This window comes from Myodes glareolus, chromosome 24, assembly GCF_982192425.1.
Source record: "Myodes glareolus chromosome 24, mMyoGla1.1, whole genome shotgun sequence".
NCBI classification, from domain to species: domain Eukaryota; kingdom Metazoa; phylum Chordata; class Mammalia; order Rodentia; family Cricetidae; genus Myodes; species Myodes glareolus.
In genome coordinates, this window is record NC_142049.1 from 47,985,133 (window position 1) to 48,004,666 (window position 19,534).

A 19,534-nucleotide genomic window follows, 5' to 3' on the forward strand; every position below is an offset into this window, starting at 1 on the left:
GAAAAACGCAGAACACCAATTATAGCAGGTTAAAGCAGAAAGACGTGAGTTCAGGAAAGATTTTTTTTAATACCAGATATTTCTTAATCACGACTGAAAATCAAACCACCGAGAAGCCGGACACATTCAGTCCCTTTAATAGCTTTGTTTTAGGGTGACTCCCCTTTCCTCGTGAGGAAGCTCAGAACAGGCGGGAGTAATCCTCTTTTTGGGGGGCGGTCTCAGCGACCATGAGGACCACCGTCCACTGCAAAAGAAGGCGCCGGCTTGTGGTGGGGAGTCTGAGCACATAAGGCTCTACCACAGTCTGGCTGCTAAAGGAGGCTGGAACAAACCAAATTGGGAAAAGTAGCTCCTGGATTGGACCATTTAGGGAGGGAAGAGGGTCAGATGGGACGTGCAGATTAGGCTGGTCTGCATAAAGGTTGTTGTACACGAAGGGGGAAAATGGGAGTCTGGACTGTACCATGGTACCCTGTTGAGAAGATTTCCGGGGGCAGTGAAGAAGACAGAGGGATTGTACCACGTTGATTTTGAGAAAGGGACTAGCCAAGACAAGACTCTAGCCATAAGTAGGGTCATACCATTTGTAAACAGGTGACTTGGACCGTACCATCTTGGAAAGTGCTGGTAGGCAGAGGGCGTGGATGAGTATGTAATTGTACGACAAGGAAAACAGGTGTCTCCGTGGGGAGTGGGAGAAAGGACTGAGGAATGTGTCACACAGATAGCCCTGGAATAATGCGGACTGTATCGAGAAGGGGAGTACACATGAAGCATACCATGCAGGCGATAGTTGGGGCCTCGGCAGCGCCTCTCGGGGTGCCGGGGGTCCCTGTTGCCCCTCAAGGCTCTGTGGGCCAAGGGCTGCAGGGGCCGGCCATTACCGCTGAGGCTCTGGAAGATCTGGGATGGGGGGTTCTGGCTCAGGAGCCTCAGGGAGTGCATCTGCCTCAAGAAGCACAGGAAGACATGGGTGAGTGCGAAGGTCGGAGCCCAAGGAATGCAGTACTTAGGATAGGGGCAGCATGCACACATGGAGGTCACCTGGAGGGAGGTGATATTGAGAGCCCTGTCGATGAGGATCCAGGTGACAGTCTCGGAGCACGGAGGGGTGCTGAGAGAGCCCTGATAGGTGATGAAGCCAAAGGAGTCTGGGAACAGGAGCTCCAGGCTCAGGTCTTGAAGAAAGTAGGCATCATCTGAAGGGATAGCAAGCCAGCATGAAAGGGTGTCCCCTGGGAATCCACCTGTGCACAACCGTCTTTGTTGCAGTATGGGAGATTGAACCTAGGCCTGGGCCTGGAGGCGTGTGAGGCAGGTACCACTGAGCCCCTCCCTGGGGGATTCAAGTCAGGATTCTATCACCATGCTCCATCTCCAGCCACTCTATTCACTTCTTGTCTTGACATTGGATCTTACTAAGTAGCCCAGACCGACCTTGAACTCACTCTGCAGCCCAGATTGGCCTTGTCACCCTCCTTCCCCAACCTCTCTAACAGCTGGGATTCCACCCCAAGCCTGGGGACTTACTCTTGTAGGAGATTCGGGTGATGGTGTCCCGGTTGAGGAGGCGACTGAGGAATGGGTTGGAGCTGCCAGCCACCTATGCAGGGGGCATGAGGCGAGGAGACAGCAGCCCAGGGCTCCCCAAAGGCCCACCACCCCAGAATAAGGAGCCTAGCCTCCCAGCCTCCCTTGTCCCTCACACCCTGGAAGCCAGTTGCCCATCTTGCCTCCCTCACATTGACAAAGAGGCTGAGAATAGCCAGGCCATTGGGGCCCCTTGAGGCAGCACTGAGATTCCCGTAGAGTTCTTGGTTGAAGTGAATTAGCTGCACCTGGGGGAGTAGGGGGCACACAGAGAAGGGGTCCTTAGCAGAAGGGTCAAGAGAATGGTTTCAACTCTAAGGCTTTTGGTGTCCAGAATTGCAGTAGGGATCAGTACTTAGGGTGAGGACAGGCAGCCTTTGGTAGATGGATAAGGTGAAGATAAACAAAATAGGGTGGCCTAGTGTGGAGGAGGGTCATAGGTTAGAGGGCACCACCTCAGCAGAGAAGCCCTGGTGGTTGATCTGGTGTTCAGAGCCAGCCCCATCTCGAGATCCAAACAGCAGCCGAAGTTCACTGAGTCGGTGGCTATAAAGAAGAGGACCCCCAGACACGTTGACCACAGGGCGGGATGCAGGTAGGAAGGAGACATGGCGGCCAGTGTTGTACAAGGTTCCCCGGAGCTGCAGGAGAGGTAGAAGCTATTGGGGACACAGAGACGGCTCCCGCCCATGCTCCACTCATCCATGCCCTGAGTCCAACGACGAATATTGATTAGGCATAAGCCATTCCACAGGCTCAGACCATGTCTTCTACAGATATTCAACATAGAAGAATTAATTCGGTTAACAAGTACTAGACTAGGAGTACTATTTCAGGCTTGTAATCCTAGCCCCGAGGAAGCCGAGACAGGAGGAGTACCATGAGTTCCAGTCCAGACTAGGCTATAGAGTAAGCCTTTCCTCTTCCTTTCATTTATTTATTTGTTTGTTTGTTTGTTTATTGTGTTTGTTTTGAGACAGGGTTTTTTCTATAACAGCTCTGGCTGTCCTGGGACTTGCTTTATAGACCAGGCTGGCCTCTAACTCACAGAGATCCTCACGCCTCTGCCTCCTATGTAGCTAGGATGACAGTGTGCTACACGGAGGGGAGCTTTAGTTTGAGTAATGGACTACAGGATATAGAGCTGAAGGCTAGACGAGGGACTGGGGAGGATTGGATAAGGGCGGACAGTGGAGGGGCAGGAAATGAAAAGGACAGGAATTACAGGAATGATTGTCATGAGCCTAGTGTGAAAGTAGATCTGAGGAACTGAAGGACAGACTAGAAAATGACTTTGAGGCTTTGGCTCAGGGTGCCAGCTCTCTTAAGGAGAGTGTATAATATAGATATAGACTAAAGATGAGAAAACAACACCTATTGTGTGGGTCTTGTGCACATTCGTGGGTTTAGCCTTTTCAAAAGCTTGGCGTGGGTTGAATTTTGTTTTCATCAATTTTGGCAAACATGGGAAGTCGAGGAAACCAGTGGGAAATGGAAGAACAGGTGATCTCCAGAGAGTAAGGCGCCTCTCTCCACCCAGCTGGTACCTTTTGTTCCCCACAGCTCACCAGCCGCCTCAGCACAGGCCCTCTGCTCAAATTCACCCCAATGCAAGGTTCCTTACCTTTTCTCCCCCGGTGCTGAGCCTAAGTGGGGGCAGAAAAGGGTCGTAAAGAACCCGCTTCAGCTCCACATCCACGGGGCTCTGCCGCTTTCCCACAGCACATAGGCTCCAGGCAGCGTTCACCAGGCCCCAGAAGGGAGGTCCTGTGGGAACAGAAGTAGATTGGATCCCGGTCAGGACCTGCTGTGTTGGACTGGGGCAGGGATAACCAACTCATCTGAAGAAAGAGGGCAGAAATCTGAAGCTAAGAGAAAACCACAGAAAAGCCAGAATCCTATTTCCTAAAAGAATTTTGGAATCCTTTCCCAGGAGCTCCAAACTCCTCCATGTATTGTTCCCAATTTAAGGCTATGTAAAAACAGAACTACAGCTCCCAATAGGCCTCAGAGGTGAAGCCAACTAATTCATCTCCTGTCTGTCCCATAGCCCCATGGGAGTTGTAGTTCTTTTAGTCTCCCAAGTTCCACAGCTGGATTAGAGTATTAGGGGAGAGTTGCAGAAGAGGGCTTCGAAGGCACGGGTGAGGGGCGGGGCAGGGACCTGCGCTGCCGAGTCTGTTCTTTCAGCAGGAATAGGACAGGCCTCCGACTGCAAACACCACCTCCATCTCTCCACCCCCACACTTTTCTTTCCTTGCACTCACTCCCACTCACTACTTGAAATGCGCATGTATAATGTCCCATGGTGAGCCGCTGAGGTTCAGAGGCTGGGGCTCACTCCTGGGGGAAGAAAGAAGGGGCTGGGAGCGTTGGTCCTGTGGAAGATGAGAGGATTGAGGACCCAAAGTCTGGAGTCTGGGGAAAACAGCGCCTAGGAATAAGGGGTCGGGCTCCGGGTCTCCACCCTGTTTGCACCTGGCACGAAGTTTCCCTGGAGATTCTCCTTGTAGCTCCACCAGTCCTCAGGATCAGGTGCAGGTCCGATGTGAGCTAGGAAGAGAGCAGCCTGCATCCTTCTCCTAGGCACCCCACCCCGCTCCTCCCTTAGGGGCTGCTGCCCGGACCCCCAGGTCTTACCTGCCGCTCCCAGTGCGGCCCAGAGTACCAGCGCTTGAGGGGCGCTCAGGCGAGCCGCACCCCCCATCCAAGAGGCCTCAGAGCGACCCTTTCCCAGCTCCCGGCCCCCTAGTTCTTCCCTCCCCTCCTCCTGGGACTTCCAGCCTGGCTGTCCCCAGCACGGGAGACCTAGCTCCCGAGATGCAGGGGCTGGGACCGCGCACCCCAGTGCCGGTTTGAAGCACACTCCTCCGCCCGCCTGGGCCGGCGCCCTGCTCTCGTTCTATCTCCCAGAGCTGCGATCGGTCTCGCTGGCCCCGGGTCCCTCTTGGTGCCAATGCACACCCCTCGCTCTCTCATCCAGCGAACCCAGCCGCGCACTCGCCGCGTGCACTCCCTCCGCCTCCTCCCTCACCCTGCCTTCTCTTCTTCCCTCGGTCCTCCTCCTCCCTGTTCGACTCAGCCTTCCTTCCTATCTCACCTCCTCCCTCTCCCGGTGCTGCCTCTCCCTCTTTCCATCTCCTCCTTCTCTTCCCCCGCTCCCTCCCTATCCCCACCCCCATCACCTCTGATCCTGCTTCCCTCTTTAGCACCCGCTTGCTCCCACTGGTTTGATATTTGACTGGGGGCCTCCGCAGTAAAAAGGGCCGCACCCGGGGACCCAGCCCTGGGAAGGGAGGAGCCGCAACTGAGAGAACCCGAGGCCCCCTGCTCCAGGTGCCAAGGCCAGAATGCCACTAGGCATTGGGGACCTGGAGTGCAGAAAGGCAGCTGGCCGGGAGGGGGAGGTAGAGGCTTAGGGGACGCGGTGTGAGGCGAAGGCTGGAGGCGAGCCTGAGTGCTCAGAAAGGTGGGGGGGGGGGGGGTGAGAGCAAGATGTCAGATAGGAGGGAGAGACAGAGAAATAGAGACACACAGAGAGACTTCATATTCAGAACCAGGCAGGAAGGAAGACAAGTACAGAGACACATTAGAGTCACAGAGTCAGAGACATGCTTAGAGAAAAAAAAATTATCAAGATGTCACGCAGAAAGGAGAGATAGAGACAGAGAGACAAGGGCTCAGGCACTGAAATCATGGTGCCAGGCCACAGGGAAGGAGACAAAGACAGTAAATGCACAGACCAAACGTGGTGGTTCCTACTTGTGACCCCAGCATTCAGGGGGTGAAGATTTGAAGCCAGCCTAGACTGCACAATAAGACCTTGCTTGTCTAAACAAAACAACTGGCAGCCCACAGAGAACGAGAGTGAATGAGACACAGAAGGACAAAGATGTGGGAAGAGGCAGGCACCAAGAAATAACTTTAGAAGTTGGGGTGGGGGTGTATGCCTTTAATCCCAACAATCAGAAGGCAGAGACAGGTGGATCTCTGAGTTTGAGGTCAGTCTGGTCTACAGAGCAAGTCCCAGGAGGCCAGGACTACACAGAGAAACCCAGTCTTGAAAAGGAAATTGAAACAAAGAAAGAAAGAAGAAAAAAGAAAAGAAAAAGAAAAACATTAAAAATTGAAGCAGAGCAACCCACTCATGGGATTAAAGGAGCCAGAAGGGCAGGCAAGGAGAGAGACAGAGCCAAACAGATACAGAGAAAGACATAGGGTGAGGCAGACATTAAGGGATAGGATAGAAGGACCATTCAGGCAGGAAATGCAGGACAGAGATAAAAGACAGAAACATAGAAACAGACCTGGACATCAGGGACCCTAAACACAGTTACTCATGCAGAGAGCAAAACCAAAGGATAAATACTCAGGCAGAGGATTGGGCCAGTCATAGACCAAATGACTTGAAGAGGGCCTCTCGGACAGAGGGGAGGGGGCAGGCAGGTAGACTTGGTGAGTTGGGAAAGTTCATGGAGACCACCTGGGCCAGGTCTCAAAAAACAAAGGAAAAATATAGACCAGGGCATGGGCAGCAAGCAGAACAAACGTACCAGAAGCAGGAACACTGGCAGAAAGGCCCAGCTGTGTCTCTCAGTCCTGAAGCTGCCCATACGTGGGGTCAGCATCTGCCCTATTCCACAGGTGACACCCGCTGCAGTGGACTGACTAGCATTCGCTCTGCTGCTAAAATGCCACAAACCCTGGAACCTAGAGGCCTTATTTGACAAAGGGGTCTTAGCTTGTGTGACTAAAGTATTGTTTGTTTGCTTTCCCCATCACTGAGGATTGAACCCCAGGCTTTATGTATGCTAGGCAAGCGCTCTATAGCTGAGCCATATCCTCCAGCCCCCCACTGCAGGAATTTTCGACAGGTGCTCTACTGTTGCCCCAGACATAACTAGGGGATTTTAGACTAGCGTTCTGCAGATAAGGTTCATCTCCAGTCCCTTTGTTGCTTCTCCTTTTGATGCAGTTTCTTAGTATGTAGTTCAGTCAGGCCTTTCAAGGCCTCATTCTAGTTCAGAGAGATCTTGAACTTTTCAGCCTCCTGCCTCAATGTTCTGTGTGGCTGGGATGACAATCCTGCACTACCCGAGTATTATTTGAGATATCACCCTTGATTATTATGATGGACCTTAATCAAAAAACAAGTACCCTTAACAGCCAAGAGAAAAACAAAAAACAACAAAACAAAAAATTAACTCTAGAATGTGGGACAGTAAATACCTGTTTTTGTCATTGTCATTGTTTTTTGTTATTTTGTTTTTTGGTTTTTCAAGACAAGGTTTCACTGAGTAACAGCCTTGGCTGTCCTGTAATTCGCTTTGTAGACCAGACTCACCTTGAACTCACAGAGATCAGGCCGCCTCCATCACTCCACATAATTCCTGCTTTCCTTCTTAATTTCTTTTTTCCTTTTCTTTCTTTCTTTGTTTGTTTTTGAGACAGGGTTTCTCTGTGTAGCACTGGCTGGCTGTCCTGGAACTCACTCTGTAGACCAGGCTGGCCTCAAACTCAGAGATCCACCTGTCTCTGCCTCCCAAGTGCTGGGATTAAAGGTGTGCACCACTACCCGGCTAATATCTGTTTTCTTAAGCCACATAGTTTACTGTGAAAACTAGGTTTTTGAGGCAAAGTTTCACTGTGTAGCCCAGGTTAGTCTCAAATCCCAACTCCAGCTCATCCTGTCCCAGTTTTCCACACGCTGAGATTCCAGGTGTGCACCATACCTGGCTTGGAATCTCTCTTCTGCCTCTAGTTGCTGGAGTTTTGCTGTTGTTTTGGAGACAGGGTCTCATGTAGCCCAGACTGACCTCTAGTTCATTATGTAGCTGAGAATGAACTTCTCATCTTCCTACTTTGTAACTCTCCAGTGCTGTGATGGTAGACTTTTACCACCACTCCTGATTTTTTTTGGTGGGGGGGGGGGTGGGTAAAGGGGACCGAATCCAGGGACCCATGCATGCTAGGCAAGCACTCTATGAGTTGAGCTACAGGCCCAGCCCCAGTTTCTGAATCTTTCCAAAAACTTTTCCCTTCATCTGGAGCTCCCCCACCCCAGGCTAGGTCCTCATAGAACAAATACAGACTTCAGGAGAGCCGCCCCCACCCCCACCACAGTGAAGTCAGTTGGCTATGCTTTGAGGTGGACAGGGGCCACCTGTGCCACCTCCGTTATTGTGCACAGACAGGCAGGGCTGGCGCCTTGAGGGAGAAATGGGAAGGGCCTGGTCGGCAAGTGGCACAGATGTGGATTTCATGCCAATTTGCTTCGGCTGCTGGAAACAAAGTTTGAGTCACAAGAAACAAATAAGGCTCCCTCTGCGCCACACTTTCATCCAGGCTCTTGGGTGGGAGGTGGCAGAGCCAGCGCTCCAATAGCTCCGAGGGTTCCCACAGCCCCTGTGAACTTCCTTATCTCTCTCCCTGCCTTCCACACCCACTGCTTTGGGAGCCCAGCAAGGTCCTCCCTTCAGAGTACTGGCAGGCCAGGGAGGCCTCTGCGTTTTCAAATAACAACAGGAAACTTATTTGGTGCTTGCTCTGAGCCAGGCCCGTTGCAAACCCTTCATGTAGATAAATCGGTTTTATCTGCAAATAGCACTTGTTAGATAATCCTTGGGCTCCTGATCCTCCATCTGCTAAGGCTGAGATGTGTACCACCATGGCTCTACACCATATTTCAAGACCAGGTGAGACTCAAGGTTCCTTCTTTTGTAGAGACTATCTCAATACATATGAGAGTACTAACGTATCTAAACGCCAAACTTTCTAAATAAATGAGCCTTCTGGGCACCTTTGCCAACTGTCTTGCCATTCCCAGCCATACCTAGCCTATTGTCTTTTGGTTAATCATCAAGCGACACGAATCCAACTAGCACTCAGGGTCTCCCCTGGAGTCCTTTCCAAGAGCGTTGGCCCCTTTCTCTCAGATAACTTATTTAGAACTTCCGCTGGGCAAATTTACTCAAGGCCTTCTTTATTCGCCTCCTAAAGACTCTCCCAACATAGATCAGGGGTCTGTAGACACAAGTCCACTGGACATGAGGCTTTCCGAGACAACTTCCGGCCCCAAAGGCCTGCATGTGGCTTCAAGCCTTTGGCTAAAAGTCGTGCGGAATGACGCCACGAACGCCGCAGCTTCTGATTGGCTCCACAGCGAAGCGCCCACGACGAGGTCGAGGCTCTGCTCACTCCCACCCCGCATGGCTCCTGGGGCGCTCAGGCTCAGCTTAGCGGCTGGGCCGACTGGGCGTGGGAGGCCGTGGGCCGCGGCAGGCGCCACCGCGCTCCTTCTGCTGTAGGCGCCGCAGCAGCCGGGCCCAGTGTGGCCTCCACGGCAGGGCGAGGCCGTGGCGGTCCAGGACGAGGCGCGCAGGGTCGGGGCTGGCGGCAGCACTGCCCAGCAGCAGGTAGTCGATCCCCGGGCGCAGGCGCAGGCAGCCGCAGGCCAGGTCAGCGCGGGGCACCCAGGCCTCCTGGCCACCACGGCGCACGGGCCACGCGCGCTGCTTGTACACAGCCAGCACGTGCACAGCCAGGCGCCACCACTCAGGACCCACGGCCTCCGACGCTGAAACCTGTGCGTGTAGAACTGCGGGAAGACACCATGTCAGACAAGCGGGAGGGAGGCTGTCCCTGAGGAGTGAGGTCAGGCCTGGTGGAGAAGACCCAACCATATGGTGGTAGGAAGGGACAGGCAGGGTAGAGATTAGCGGTTCTCAGTCTATGGAGTCTCGACTGCTTTAGGGTGAAACCCTTCCTCAGGAGTCTCTAAGTCCATCGGAAAGCACAGATTTTTATATTATGATCCATAACAGTAGCAAAGTTACAGTTAGGAAGCAGCAACGAAAATAATTTTATGGTGGTGGTGGGGAAATCACCACCGCATGAGGAACTGTATTAAAGTGTCCCAGCATTAGGAAGGTTGAGAACCACTCAATATATGAAGTAAAGGCTGGGATCAAAGCTGGGAAGGGCATGTGAGGTGGTCTAGGATGGTGAGCGCCATGGTGTATGTGAGGGGGAGGGGAAGTCCACGATCAGGGTCGTAAGGGCCCTGTGAAGTAGGGCTGTGATTGAGAAAGATGAGGGAGGTGGAGGTTCAGGACGATGCGGGTCAGGCACCAAGAGTTTGCTGAGATAATGCTGGCTAGAGCTTTTGGGACCATAACGGTAGCCTCAGGATTCCATTGTTCTGGCAACAAGGTCACACCAAGGTGTTGAGGCTGGGCTAGGACTTACTCTGTAACCTAAACTAATCCAGGACTCACTGCACTTCTGCCGCAGTCTCCTGGGAGCTGGTGACTTTGAGCCTGCGCCTAGCTAAACCCAGAGTATTGGTGGAACACTGGGAAGATCCCCAGGAGTAGAGGCCTCGGGAGAGATGAGTCTGGGGTGAACTGGGGGTCGAAAGGATGAACGGAGTGCCAAGGCCTGTGACTAGGTTAAGGTCTCTGACCAACAAGCCAGGTCTGTGGGGGAGTGCCCCTGAGAAGAGGTGGGTAGAAGTTCCACCTCAAAGACCTGTGACAGGGAAGCTGGTTGATGATCCTGAGAGCAAAGGGGCCATGGTCCTGTACAGAAGGAAGTAACTGGGGCTGGTTTGTGTCTCTTAGCTAGCCCTGACTCCTGAATGAGAGCTGAGTTCATGGGCCTCAGGACTGGGGACTGGAGGGAACAAGGGCTCGTGTCTGGAGCTGAAAGGAGGATAGGCTAGAACAAGGGCCCTCTGTTCATCTAAGTCCCTCTTCCTCCAGCATTCCAGATACCAGGCAGACGTCAGGAGAACACTGGAAGTGCAAGAGTATGGGGGACAAGGAGACACGGAAGGTAGGGGTTCCTCCCCACTGTCCCCCACCGTCGTCTTCTGTTCCAGTACATCCTGGCAAGGAAGAGTCCTTTGGGCTCTAGCATTCTTTCTCATTTAAGATAAGAAAATGACAGGGCGGAGAGAAAGCAGGCCTCTTTTTCTCCACCACTTACCGTAATCCTGCTGGCAGTATCTCTGAAGGCTCATGTGCACACTGGTGTCCGAAACGTTGCAGTAGTTTTGACACTGTGGGTCTGGAGAGGGTCAGGCTCTGTGCAGTGGGCTCCATGGCCTGGAGGACAACCCATCTCCCCACCCTGTTTCCATAGGCAGTTGGACTGTCTACACCTCAATAAGGGCTGGAGGCCAGGCATGGTGGCACACACCTTTAATCCTAGCACCCAGGAGGCAAAGACAGGCCACTCTATGAGTTTGAGGTTAACCTGGTCTTCACACTAAGTTCCACCAGGGCTACCCAGAGAAACCCTATCTCAAAAAAAAAAAAAAAAACCCCACAAAAATACACCGCTGGGCAGTGATGGCGCACACATTTAATCCCAGCACTTGGGAGGCAGAGACAGGTGGATCTCTGTGAATTCAAGGCCAACCTGGTCTACAAAGCAAGTTCCAGAACAGCCAGGACTGTTTCACAGAGAAACCCTGTCTCGAAAAACCAAGTGAAAAAAGTAATAAAAATAAATAAATAAATATTAAAAGGAGGGCTGTGTCCCTTCCGGCCCCAGGAAGCCCTTCCCAGATCCCCTCGGTGCCCGCAGTGTCTATGCCAGCCTCTTACCAGACCGAGACGCGATAGGGGTAGTAGCAAGGGCTGTTGTTGCCTCCAGAATTCCTGTCAGAGCAGAGGAGAAATTCAGTTTAATCTCTAGAAATCACCACGAGGAATCCAGGCATGCCAACTCCCAAAGGTGCACCCATTCTTTACCCGCCTCTTCCCTCGTAAGAACAAGGAGCCCAAAACCTTAGCCTTTTCCCCAAGGTTGAAGAGTCTGTAATGTAGTTTCAGACCCAGATTCTCTGAAGAACCTGAATTCATCCACTGACACCCAAAAGCCAAAGCCACAGTACAGTTGTCCCGGCTCAGGGTTTATGGAGTCAAGTGTTGTGGGACTTACGTTGGCAGGGCATCCTGGGTGAGCGACTCTGCTGGTATCCAGGACCACAGTGACTGCATGTCAGGCCTGTGACCCCTAACTTGCAAGAACACTGGCCACTGGTCTGGTTGCACATCCCTCCTGTTGCTCCAATTGGGTGGCACTGGCAGGCTTCATGACAAAAGAAAGGAGCTATTTGGGACCAGTAGGCTCCCTACAGTCTGTGAATCCCAGATCTGAGCATCTAGCCTCCTCCCTCACACCCACCTCTGTGTCTGTCAATACAGAATCCTAGCGGTGTCCTTTCCCCTTTGGCTTGGCTTCAGGTCACACTCACCCCTGCATGCCTTGTGACTAGTGATGGGCTGGCTTGGGTCCCTCCAGAACCCTGGCTGGCAGTAGTGACAGTGCCGCCCAGCTGTGTGGTGGCGGCACCGCTCACACACACCCCCACTACGGCCACCTGACAACCTGAACAGCTCGGAGTTGAATCGGCAGCGTCGGGCATGCTGGTTGCAGGAGCAGGCTGGGGATAAGATGATGTCAGAAACTGTCATACAGGCACGTTAGGGCCAGGTCTGTCTCCCATCCCCAGCTTTCTCAGGAAAGAAGATAGTTCTGTGGTTTTAGAAACTGCCTTCGGCTCATTCCCAGGATGTCTTAATTCTCATGCTGAGCTGTGGCATTGGACTAGTTAGCCTGTGACCCTCCTGAGAGGCCATAGTGCGGAAAGAATGGGCTAAGTTGGGGGAACCCCTGCCTCTGCATGAAGGGGACTACTCTATCCTGTAGCTCAGCCCCATCGACTGTAGGATGGCATCTGCTGTGTTTACATCCAAGGAGATTAAGATAAACATGCTCAGCCTAGAACCCAGCATAGAGTGTGCGCCAAGCCTATGGTGCTTCCATGCACCAGGCACTGTTTACTGAGTGTGTTCCATCCTGGACACCACCATCCCATTTCATAGGTTGGGAAATGAAACACAGAGGTGAAGTCACGTGCTGGAGGCAGCACAACCAGGAAGCAGCAGAAGCAGCGTCTGGGCTTGTGTCCTAAGGCCTCCACAAAGCCCACAGATTGGTTGAACATATGTGTTTTCCTGGGAGCGTTTTTCAGATTCGTGAAGGCAGTAACTATCAAACCCACCACTCTACAATCACCACAGCCAGCAGAACAATGTTCAACACGACTCAGTACTGGTGTTGGCTTAAGCTCTGAGAATCTGACCCTGAGGAGTTTATTTTAGGCATAGTTAAGCACAGCACAATTTGGTGAAGTTTCCCGGTGATAAAGAACTCAATCCTGTGTACACAACAAAGCTTGAAACTCTCTGAAAAGTACAAGTGACATCTTTCATAAAGATGGGTTCTGCAGACTGAAAACAATAAACAAGGGTCTGGGGGAGGCTCTGGTGTGGTCTCAGCCACACAGATAGTGCGAAGGTCACCAGGATATTAACCAGGGCTGCTCCCAGCCTCTGGGAGGAAAACAGGTTATCCATCCCTCCCTTTGAAGGAACGACTGTGCGTTTAACATTCCTGGTTCTCTGGTGCTCATCTGTGAGCACAAGGACCTTCGCCTCTCACATACCCTACTGCTGATCAGAAGCACTAGGAAACCTTTATAATTTGTTTGGCTGATTGCAGGAGAAACAGGGCCTCATGAAGACCAGACTGGCCTAGAACTTAGGATCTTACTGCTTCCATCTCCTGAGTACTGGTATATAATAGAGTTTTACCATGCCTGGCTAGTTCTTTTAGTTTTTTGAGACAGGGTTTCTCTGTGATACCCTGGCAGTCTAGAAACTCACTCTGTAGACCAGGCTGCCGTCAAACTCATGAAGATCCGCCAGCCTCTGCCTCCCGAGTGCATGGATTAAAGGCATGCATTACTACTGTTCGGCTGCCTAGCTAGTTCTTAATCACATAAATTCCTGGGCATGGTGGACCACCTTTAATCCCAGTACTCAAGAAGCAAAGGCAGGTGGATCCTATGAGTTCGAGGCCAGTCTGCTCTACACATTGAGTTCCAGGCAGCTGAAGCTACATAGTGAGACACTGTCAAAAATGGGGGGAGGTGGGCTGAAGTGATGGCTCAGAGGTTAAGAGCACTGGCTGCTTTTTAGAGGTCCTGAGTTCAACTCCCAGTAACCACACGGAGGCCCAAAACCATCTATGATGAGATCTGATGCCCTCTTCTGGCCTGCAGGTATACATGCAGATAGAACACGGTATACATAATAAATAAATAAGTCTTAAAAAAAACTGAAACAAACAACAAAAAACGCACCCACATAAATCAAAGAGTAATTCAGTCAGCATCACCAGGCCCAGGGATCTGTATGTGTTGCAGGAATTTTAGAGAGATATTAAATCAGAGTACCTGGGTACTCTATGACAGGACCTGGATTTCGAGACTGAGAGCTTGGGCTGGCGGCTCCCCTGAGGCAGAGCAGAGGGGCAACGTAGTAAGGGTAGAGACAGCTGTATGTCCTTGAGAGAGTGACACTCCTTCCCCCACCTCTGTTGCTCCCTGTCTAGTGAGGCTGTCTGTCCCCCCCCCCCCCACACACACACACAAGGGTTCAGATGGCTCTACATGGCAGTGCTGCTCGGGACCTCTGTAGAGGCAGACTTCAGCTCCTTTCTGATCCGGAGAGATGGCTTTGCCTCACTCCCCCCCCCCCCGAAACAACATGACAGGTAGAGGACAGTCAAGTTGCCTCGTCTGTAAAGCCACAGGAGTGTGCCACTGCCTTTCATCCAGGTCCCCAGGGCTGCACTTCTCTTAACTTGGGTAACTGTGATCATACTCAGGAATACAGCCTCCCTAGCACCTAGGCCCTACCCAAGCCCAGGATGGAGCCCGCCCCAGCCTTAGGACACGTGAGTCTCCCCTGCTGATTCCGGGGGTGGTGGAGGGTGGAAGGCTGGGACCTGGCCTCCCTGAAAGACTGAGGAATGTGGGCTGGAGAGATGGCTCAGAGGTTAAGAGCACTGGCAGCTCTTCCAGAGGTCCTGAATTCAATTCCCAGCAACCACATGGTGGCACACAACCATCTGTAATGAGGTCTGGTGCCCTCTGCTGGCCCGCCCACACACACACAGACAGAACACTGTATACATAATAAATAAATATTTAAAAAAAAACTTAGGAATGTGTGTGTCTGTCTGCATCTGTCTGCCAGTCTGCCAGTGCATTGATCACCCACAAGCTGAGGTCACAGACAGGTGGAAACAGAGTGGACAGTGTGACTGGAGGAAGAGGGGTGACAGCATCTAGGACAAGTCCTTCAGTCATCTCAATTCTCCTTTCTGCCTGGGAGTGGTGTCCCAGGTAGCAGGTGCTCCCAAGTGAGGGATGAGGCTGTGCTCACTTTGTGCACTCTGGCTCCCTGCTGCTTCTCTGCAGCCTTCAGGATACTGTTGTCTCTGGCGCTACTCTTAGGATAAGAAAACAGGCACAGAGAGGTCAGCTCCCTTGCCTGGGGCCACACAGCTGTGAACCAAGGCCATCTGCTGAAGCTGCTTCTGACTGTGTCCAGGGGCACCTAGTATGATAGCGCCCTTGGGAGCTGAGCAGGAGAGGATCCACAGTCATACCTGATACCTGTGTGACCTTGTGTAAGTGAATTGTGGTCACAGTCTCCCCATGCAGACAATGGGCTGGCAGCTAGTGGTCCATTGTAATGTTTTATAATTAAACATTTCTGTGCCGTGTCTTCTAGGAGTCAGGAAATGTATGTGCTTGGACCCTTGCCCGAACCCAGTGCCACACTAGGCCCTGGGATATGTTCTGCTCAGTACTGCCTCTGGTGTCAGGTGGCTGCTTGTGGAGCCCCTGACAGAGGGGTTCCTGTGTGTATGTCTCTGTGTGTGTGTGTGTGGGGAGGGGTATGTATCTGACATGCTTGGTAAATAAGGAAAGAGAACCAGATCACAACACAACATGAGGCTGAGCAAAGCAATTCTGAGGGGAGAGCATTCTGCATGCTTTGGGACAGGGGGCCAATTGCAAGTTGTCCCAGGGGGCCAAGTAGTGGCAAGGGTTGGGGACAGTACCCACGACTTACGCAAGCACGCGTGAGGGTGCTGGGGTGTGGCAGGCCGCCAGGGCCAGTCTCGATGGGATGGACGGCAGCTCTCACATCCTGGACCAGTAGTGTGGTGGCGGCAGCGGCAGCGTGGGGGCTGGGCCTGGGTAGCACAGCGGGCTGCATGGCCATGGCACTGGCAGCGGCCTCTTACCCCAGTGGTCACCAGCCCTGCCTGGCCCGCAAACGCCACACGGAGGTGGCTGACCACTATCTTGGCCTTGGGGCCTGGTGGGGAGTGAAAGGTTACCCTCTCGGGCCCCCCCAGAGCTCCAGGCCAGGCAGGCCTGCGCCATAGTGGCCTCCAGGGGCCTCCAGGGGCCCAGGCAGCAGAAAGAACCAGGGCTGGAGGCCCTGGGGTGCAGAATCGCAGGGTGACAGATGTCAAGAGGAAGGGGCCATTCAGGTCCAGGGTCAGACTACCGTTGCAGGCAGAGCCAGGGCTAGCTGCAGGGAGAGCACAGGTCTGAGGACAGGGGGCTGCTACCCTGCCAGCCAGCCGGGTCACTGGTGGGAGGCAAAAGCGAGGGCGCCCTCCTGGATCATAGCATGGATCTGAGGTGGCCTGGCTAAGGAGAAGCAAGAGAACGAAGGCAATGGGCGTGGTCACAGGAGACAGCACCTATAGAAGAGGTGGTAGAGGGGCCTCAGTCAGCCTCCACTCTGCTGAGGATCCCTGTGGGCCTGCGTCCCTTCCCGCCCTGCCTGAGCCCCCTCCCCAACTGCCTTGAAGCGAGGAAAATAGTTCCATCTGGGAAGAATTACTGTTTATATAACCCAGAGGGAAAAGAACGCAAGCAAAATCAAGAATTTTGCCTGAACTAATCCAGAGCTTAACACCCCAAAGTTATCCATCAGTGTCAAGGGGGTAGAGGCCCTGGGGAGAGGGTGAGGGGTAGATGAGGAAGCAGCGGTACCAACAGATGTGAAAACCTAGAAGGGTGTGTCAAGGAAGAGATGAAGGGCATGGCTGGGGGAAGAAAGAGACACCGACCTTGGGGAAAGCAGAGCGGTGAGGCAGAGGACGGACACCGGAATGGATAGTTGGATGGCATGAAACTAGGAGGATCTGGGGCTGAGAGGGAAGAGCAGGTAGGCTCAGAGACTCACAGGAAAGCCCGAGGGCAGTAAGGAGCCCAAGAGGGAAGGGAGAGCCAGCCGGTGGTGCCCAATAGAACATCAGAAGTGGAGGCCAAGGCCTCGGCCCACGTAGATCAGAGTGGAAGCTTTTCCCAGATGGGGTTCTAACTTTGTTCTCCACACCCTGTGCACGGAGAGGGATTATTGCCAAACAGCCCTGGCCTCTCTGCTGTCTACCCCAGCCCTCCACCCTTAACCCTTTCCCCGCCAGGTGTCCAGCCAGAGAACAGAGCTGAGGGAAGGATGGAGTATGGGGGCTGGAAACCAACAACACCTCGGAGCTGGAGAGCAGAAGCCCGTGGTACTGGAAAGGCAGAAGCCTAAACTTCCATTAGAACTCAGGGTTAGGACCCTGCAGTTAGATTTTTAGGGCCTTTCTGGGCAGGGATCCCACCTGCTACCCTGAATCTCAGGCATGGATCCAAATCCCCACATTCCCCACAATGCTCATGCCCTCAAAACAGATGGGGGAGCTGATGTTGGGGTCTAAATATGGGAGAAAAGGCAAAAAGCAGGAAGTGGCATAAGGTGTGTGCCGGATGTCAGGGCACTTGGAAACCGGAAATCCAGAGTCCAGGAAGTGTTAGGCCTTCCACTTTCCCCACTGAGAACTGAAGACCTGGGGACTTCTCTGACCCCATGCATGAACCTCTGAATCTGTGCCTGGGCTGAGAGCTACACAGGCCTGTGCCCCACTGCCATTTACCAAACACGATGTTTCCCCTGCCCATATCATAGGCCTGATCCCTGCCCCAGGATTCTGGAGCCTTCGTGTAGAATTTGCCAGCTTCCCTAAGCCCTAGCCCCTCATGTAAGCACGTTTCTTGCTGGGTAATTTCGGAGTTCCACCTTCTGGTTCCTAACACCGTAAAGTATCAGGCTGTGAGTTCTCTATGTAGGCCCACAGTCAACCTCTGCTGGACTGGTGGGATCTTTAAGAAGCCCTGCCTGCCTTCTCCACTTAGGCATGCATCTCCTACCTGGCTACAGGGCCCAGCCATTGTCAAACCTGCCTGAAGAAGAGAAGGTGTCCTGTAGTCAGCTGTTCCCATTCTTCTGTAGGAGCGGCACTGTGGTGGGCTCTCGGGAAGAACTAGAGTGGCTGTTCTCAGGCCAGGCTAGTGGGGGTTCTGGGCGGGAGCTCAAACCAGAGCCCGCAGAATTCAACACCACTGCCCGCCCCAAACTCTGGCCAACAGCAGCCACGCTTGCTTTCCCCACAGGGACCCCTGCCAGCCACACCACCCGAGACTGCGTGGGACAGGAGCATTGTCGCCCCCAGCAGGCTTGCAGCCTGGTGGCCCTGGACAAACTGGCTTAGAAGGATCCAGGCAGGTAGGAGGACAGCTGTCGGTGGGGGTCCTGAGGTTGGTCTGTTTCCTCTTGCCCTAGCCCCTCTTACCTCAGGAATTTAGCTTGCCAGCCCCCTGCTTCTGGCTAAATCCCAACCAGTGCCAGTCCTGCATCTTTCTGCCACGTGTGGGTTAGCTAGTGTTAAGGTCAGGCCAACTGCAGACGAAGCGGAGGCCAGTGCTGTCTGCGAGGAGAGCAGTAAAAATGGGTGTCCAACCTGGTTGAACTGGGGAGGAAGAGAGGTAAAAATGGGTGTCCAGCCTGGTTGGACAGGGGAGGAAGAGAGGGCAGCTAAAGTGGAATAGTCCAGCAGCTGATGTTCATGACCCCGGGCGTCCAGCCTGACATGCTCACACAGTCGTTGTGTTCTGGGTACCGTGGCTTCCCTCTGGGCAAGGCACGGGTGTGTGCAGTTTCTCCTAGAGCTCCCATCCCATCCCAGCCATTGTCTGCCGTTGTGTAGAGCTGGCCCAGGACAAGACGCAGGGAGCGAGAGATGTCCCTCAAGGGTCCAGGTGACCTTTGAAGCTGCAGTCTTGGAGGAGCAAGGACAGGGACAAATGAGAGCTACAAGACCCGTGAAAGCAGGATGTACAAACTTTAAGGGAAGGGTCAACAAATCCCACATCAGAGAACCATGTCCCCAGCAAGAACCATGAGCGATAGGGTGACACGTGGCACTGGTGGATCCAGCCAGTCCTCCCAGGTCTGCCCAGCCATGGCCCTGTCAGGTCACCTACCAGACAGACAGACAGAAAGCTAATCTGTTCTGTAGACAATTAGATATGGTTTGCTGAGCAGGAACAGGAGCTGGGACTTGAGAGGGATGGCCAGGAGAAGAGAGCCTTGTCCTGTCTGTCAGGACATTACAAAGAAAGTTGGAGTCTGCTGTAGAATCCTCCCTGACTACCATGGTGAGTCCCTAAGTTGTCCCCAAAGGAACCGTTCTTCCTTACTTTGTTCTGGGTAGCCTGAGCTGGCAAGGTGATTGTCACCCAGAAGACATCCGCTGTGGCGTGAATGGAGAAAAAGAGCAGTTAGAAGCACAAGAGGGAGAGCCACACCTACCCAGGAAGTGGCTGGTCCCCAATTCAGAGGTGATATGGGGGCTCCCCAAGTATGGGAACCTTAAGCCTCACAGGGCCTGGCTTCAGGAGAGCTCAGGCCTTTGTGCCCACCACAGTGACTCTGGTGGAGGTTCTCTATCACAGGCCTTAGTAAAGAAACTGGGGAGGTCAGCCTCTTCTCGTTCTGCCGGATGTGTTTTCTAGGTCTTGGGGCAGAACAGCCTCAAGAGGGCACTCTTGAGACAGCAAAATGAAGGCCAGGCCTTGCCTCACGGTGGCAGCAGCAGAGCCCTTCCCAAAGCAGACGCATTTCCCAGGAAGTGTTTCTGAGGCTTCGCCACCGTCCCCAAAGCTGCACCC

The 19,534-nt window shown here is 53.2% G+C and overlaps 2 protein-coding genes across 3 annotated transcripts; both read right to left on the reverse strand.

Annotated features, from left to right (window-relative positions):
* Positions 1 to 49: 49 nt before the first annotated feature.
* On the reverse strand, positions 50 to 4,711 carry Ca11 (carbonic anhydrase 11 (inactive)). Of its 2 annotated transcripts, XM_085682734.2 has the most exons (9): positions 4,234 to 4,701; positions 4,072 to 4,146; positions 3,218 to 3,360; positions 2,049 to 2,234; positions 1,746 to 1,841; positions 1,534 to 1,606; positions 1,048 to 1,202; positions 783 to 948; positions 50 to 247 (listed from the first exon to the last, which is right to left on the reverse strand). In XM_085682734.2, the coding sequence occupies exons 1-9, from the start codon at positions 4,298 to 4,300 to the stop codon at positions 222 to 224; spliced, it is 987 nt and encodes a 328-aa protein (XP_085538860.1). In that variant the 5' UTR covers positions 4,301 to 4,701; the 3' UTR covers positions 50 to 221. The 2 variants fall into 2 exon arrangements, with proteins under 2 accessions (XP_085538860.1, XP_085538859.1); XM_085682733.2 differs by having other exon boundaries at positions 50 to 948; positions 4,234 to 4,711.
* A 4,005-nt stretch (positions 4,712 to 8,716) lies between these two features.
* Positions 8,717 to 17,485, reverse strand: Ntn5 (netrin 5). Its single transcript, XM_085682907.1, has 8 exons — positions 17,461 to 17,485; positions 17,188 to 17,240; positions 15,594 to 16,236; positions 11,858 to 12,046; positions 11,542 to 11,691; positions 11,205 to 11,258; positions 10,582 to 10,662; positions 8,717 to 9,190 (listed from the first exon to the last, which is right to left on the reverse strand). The coding sequence occupies exons 1-8, from the start codon at positions 17,483 to 17,485 to the stop codon at positions 8,829 to 8,831; spliced, it is 1,557 nt and encodes a 518-aa protein (XP_085539033.1). The 3' UTR covers positions 8,717 to 8,828.
* Between the last annotated feature and the right edge of the window lie 2,049 nt (positions 17,486 to 19,534).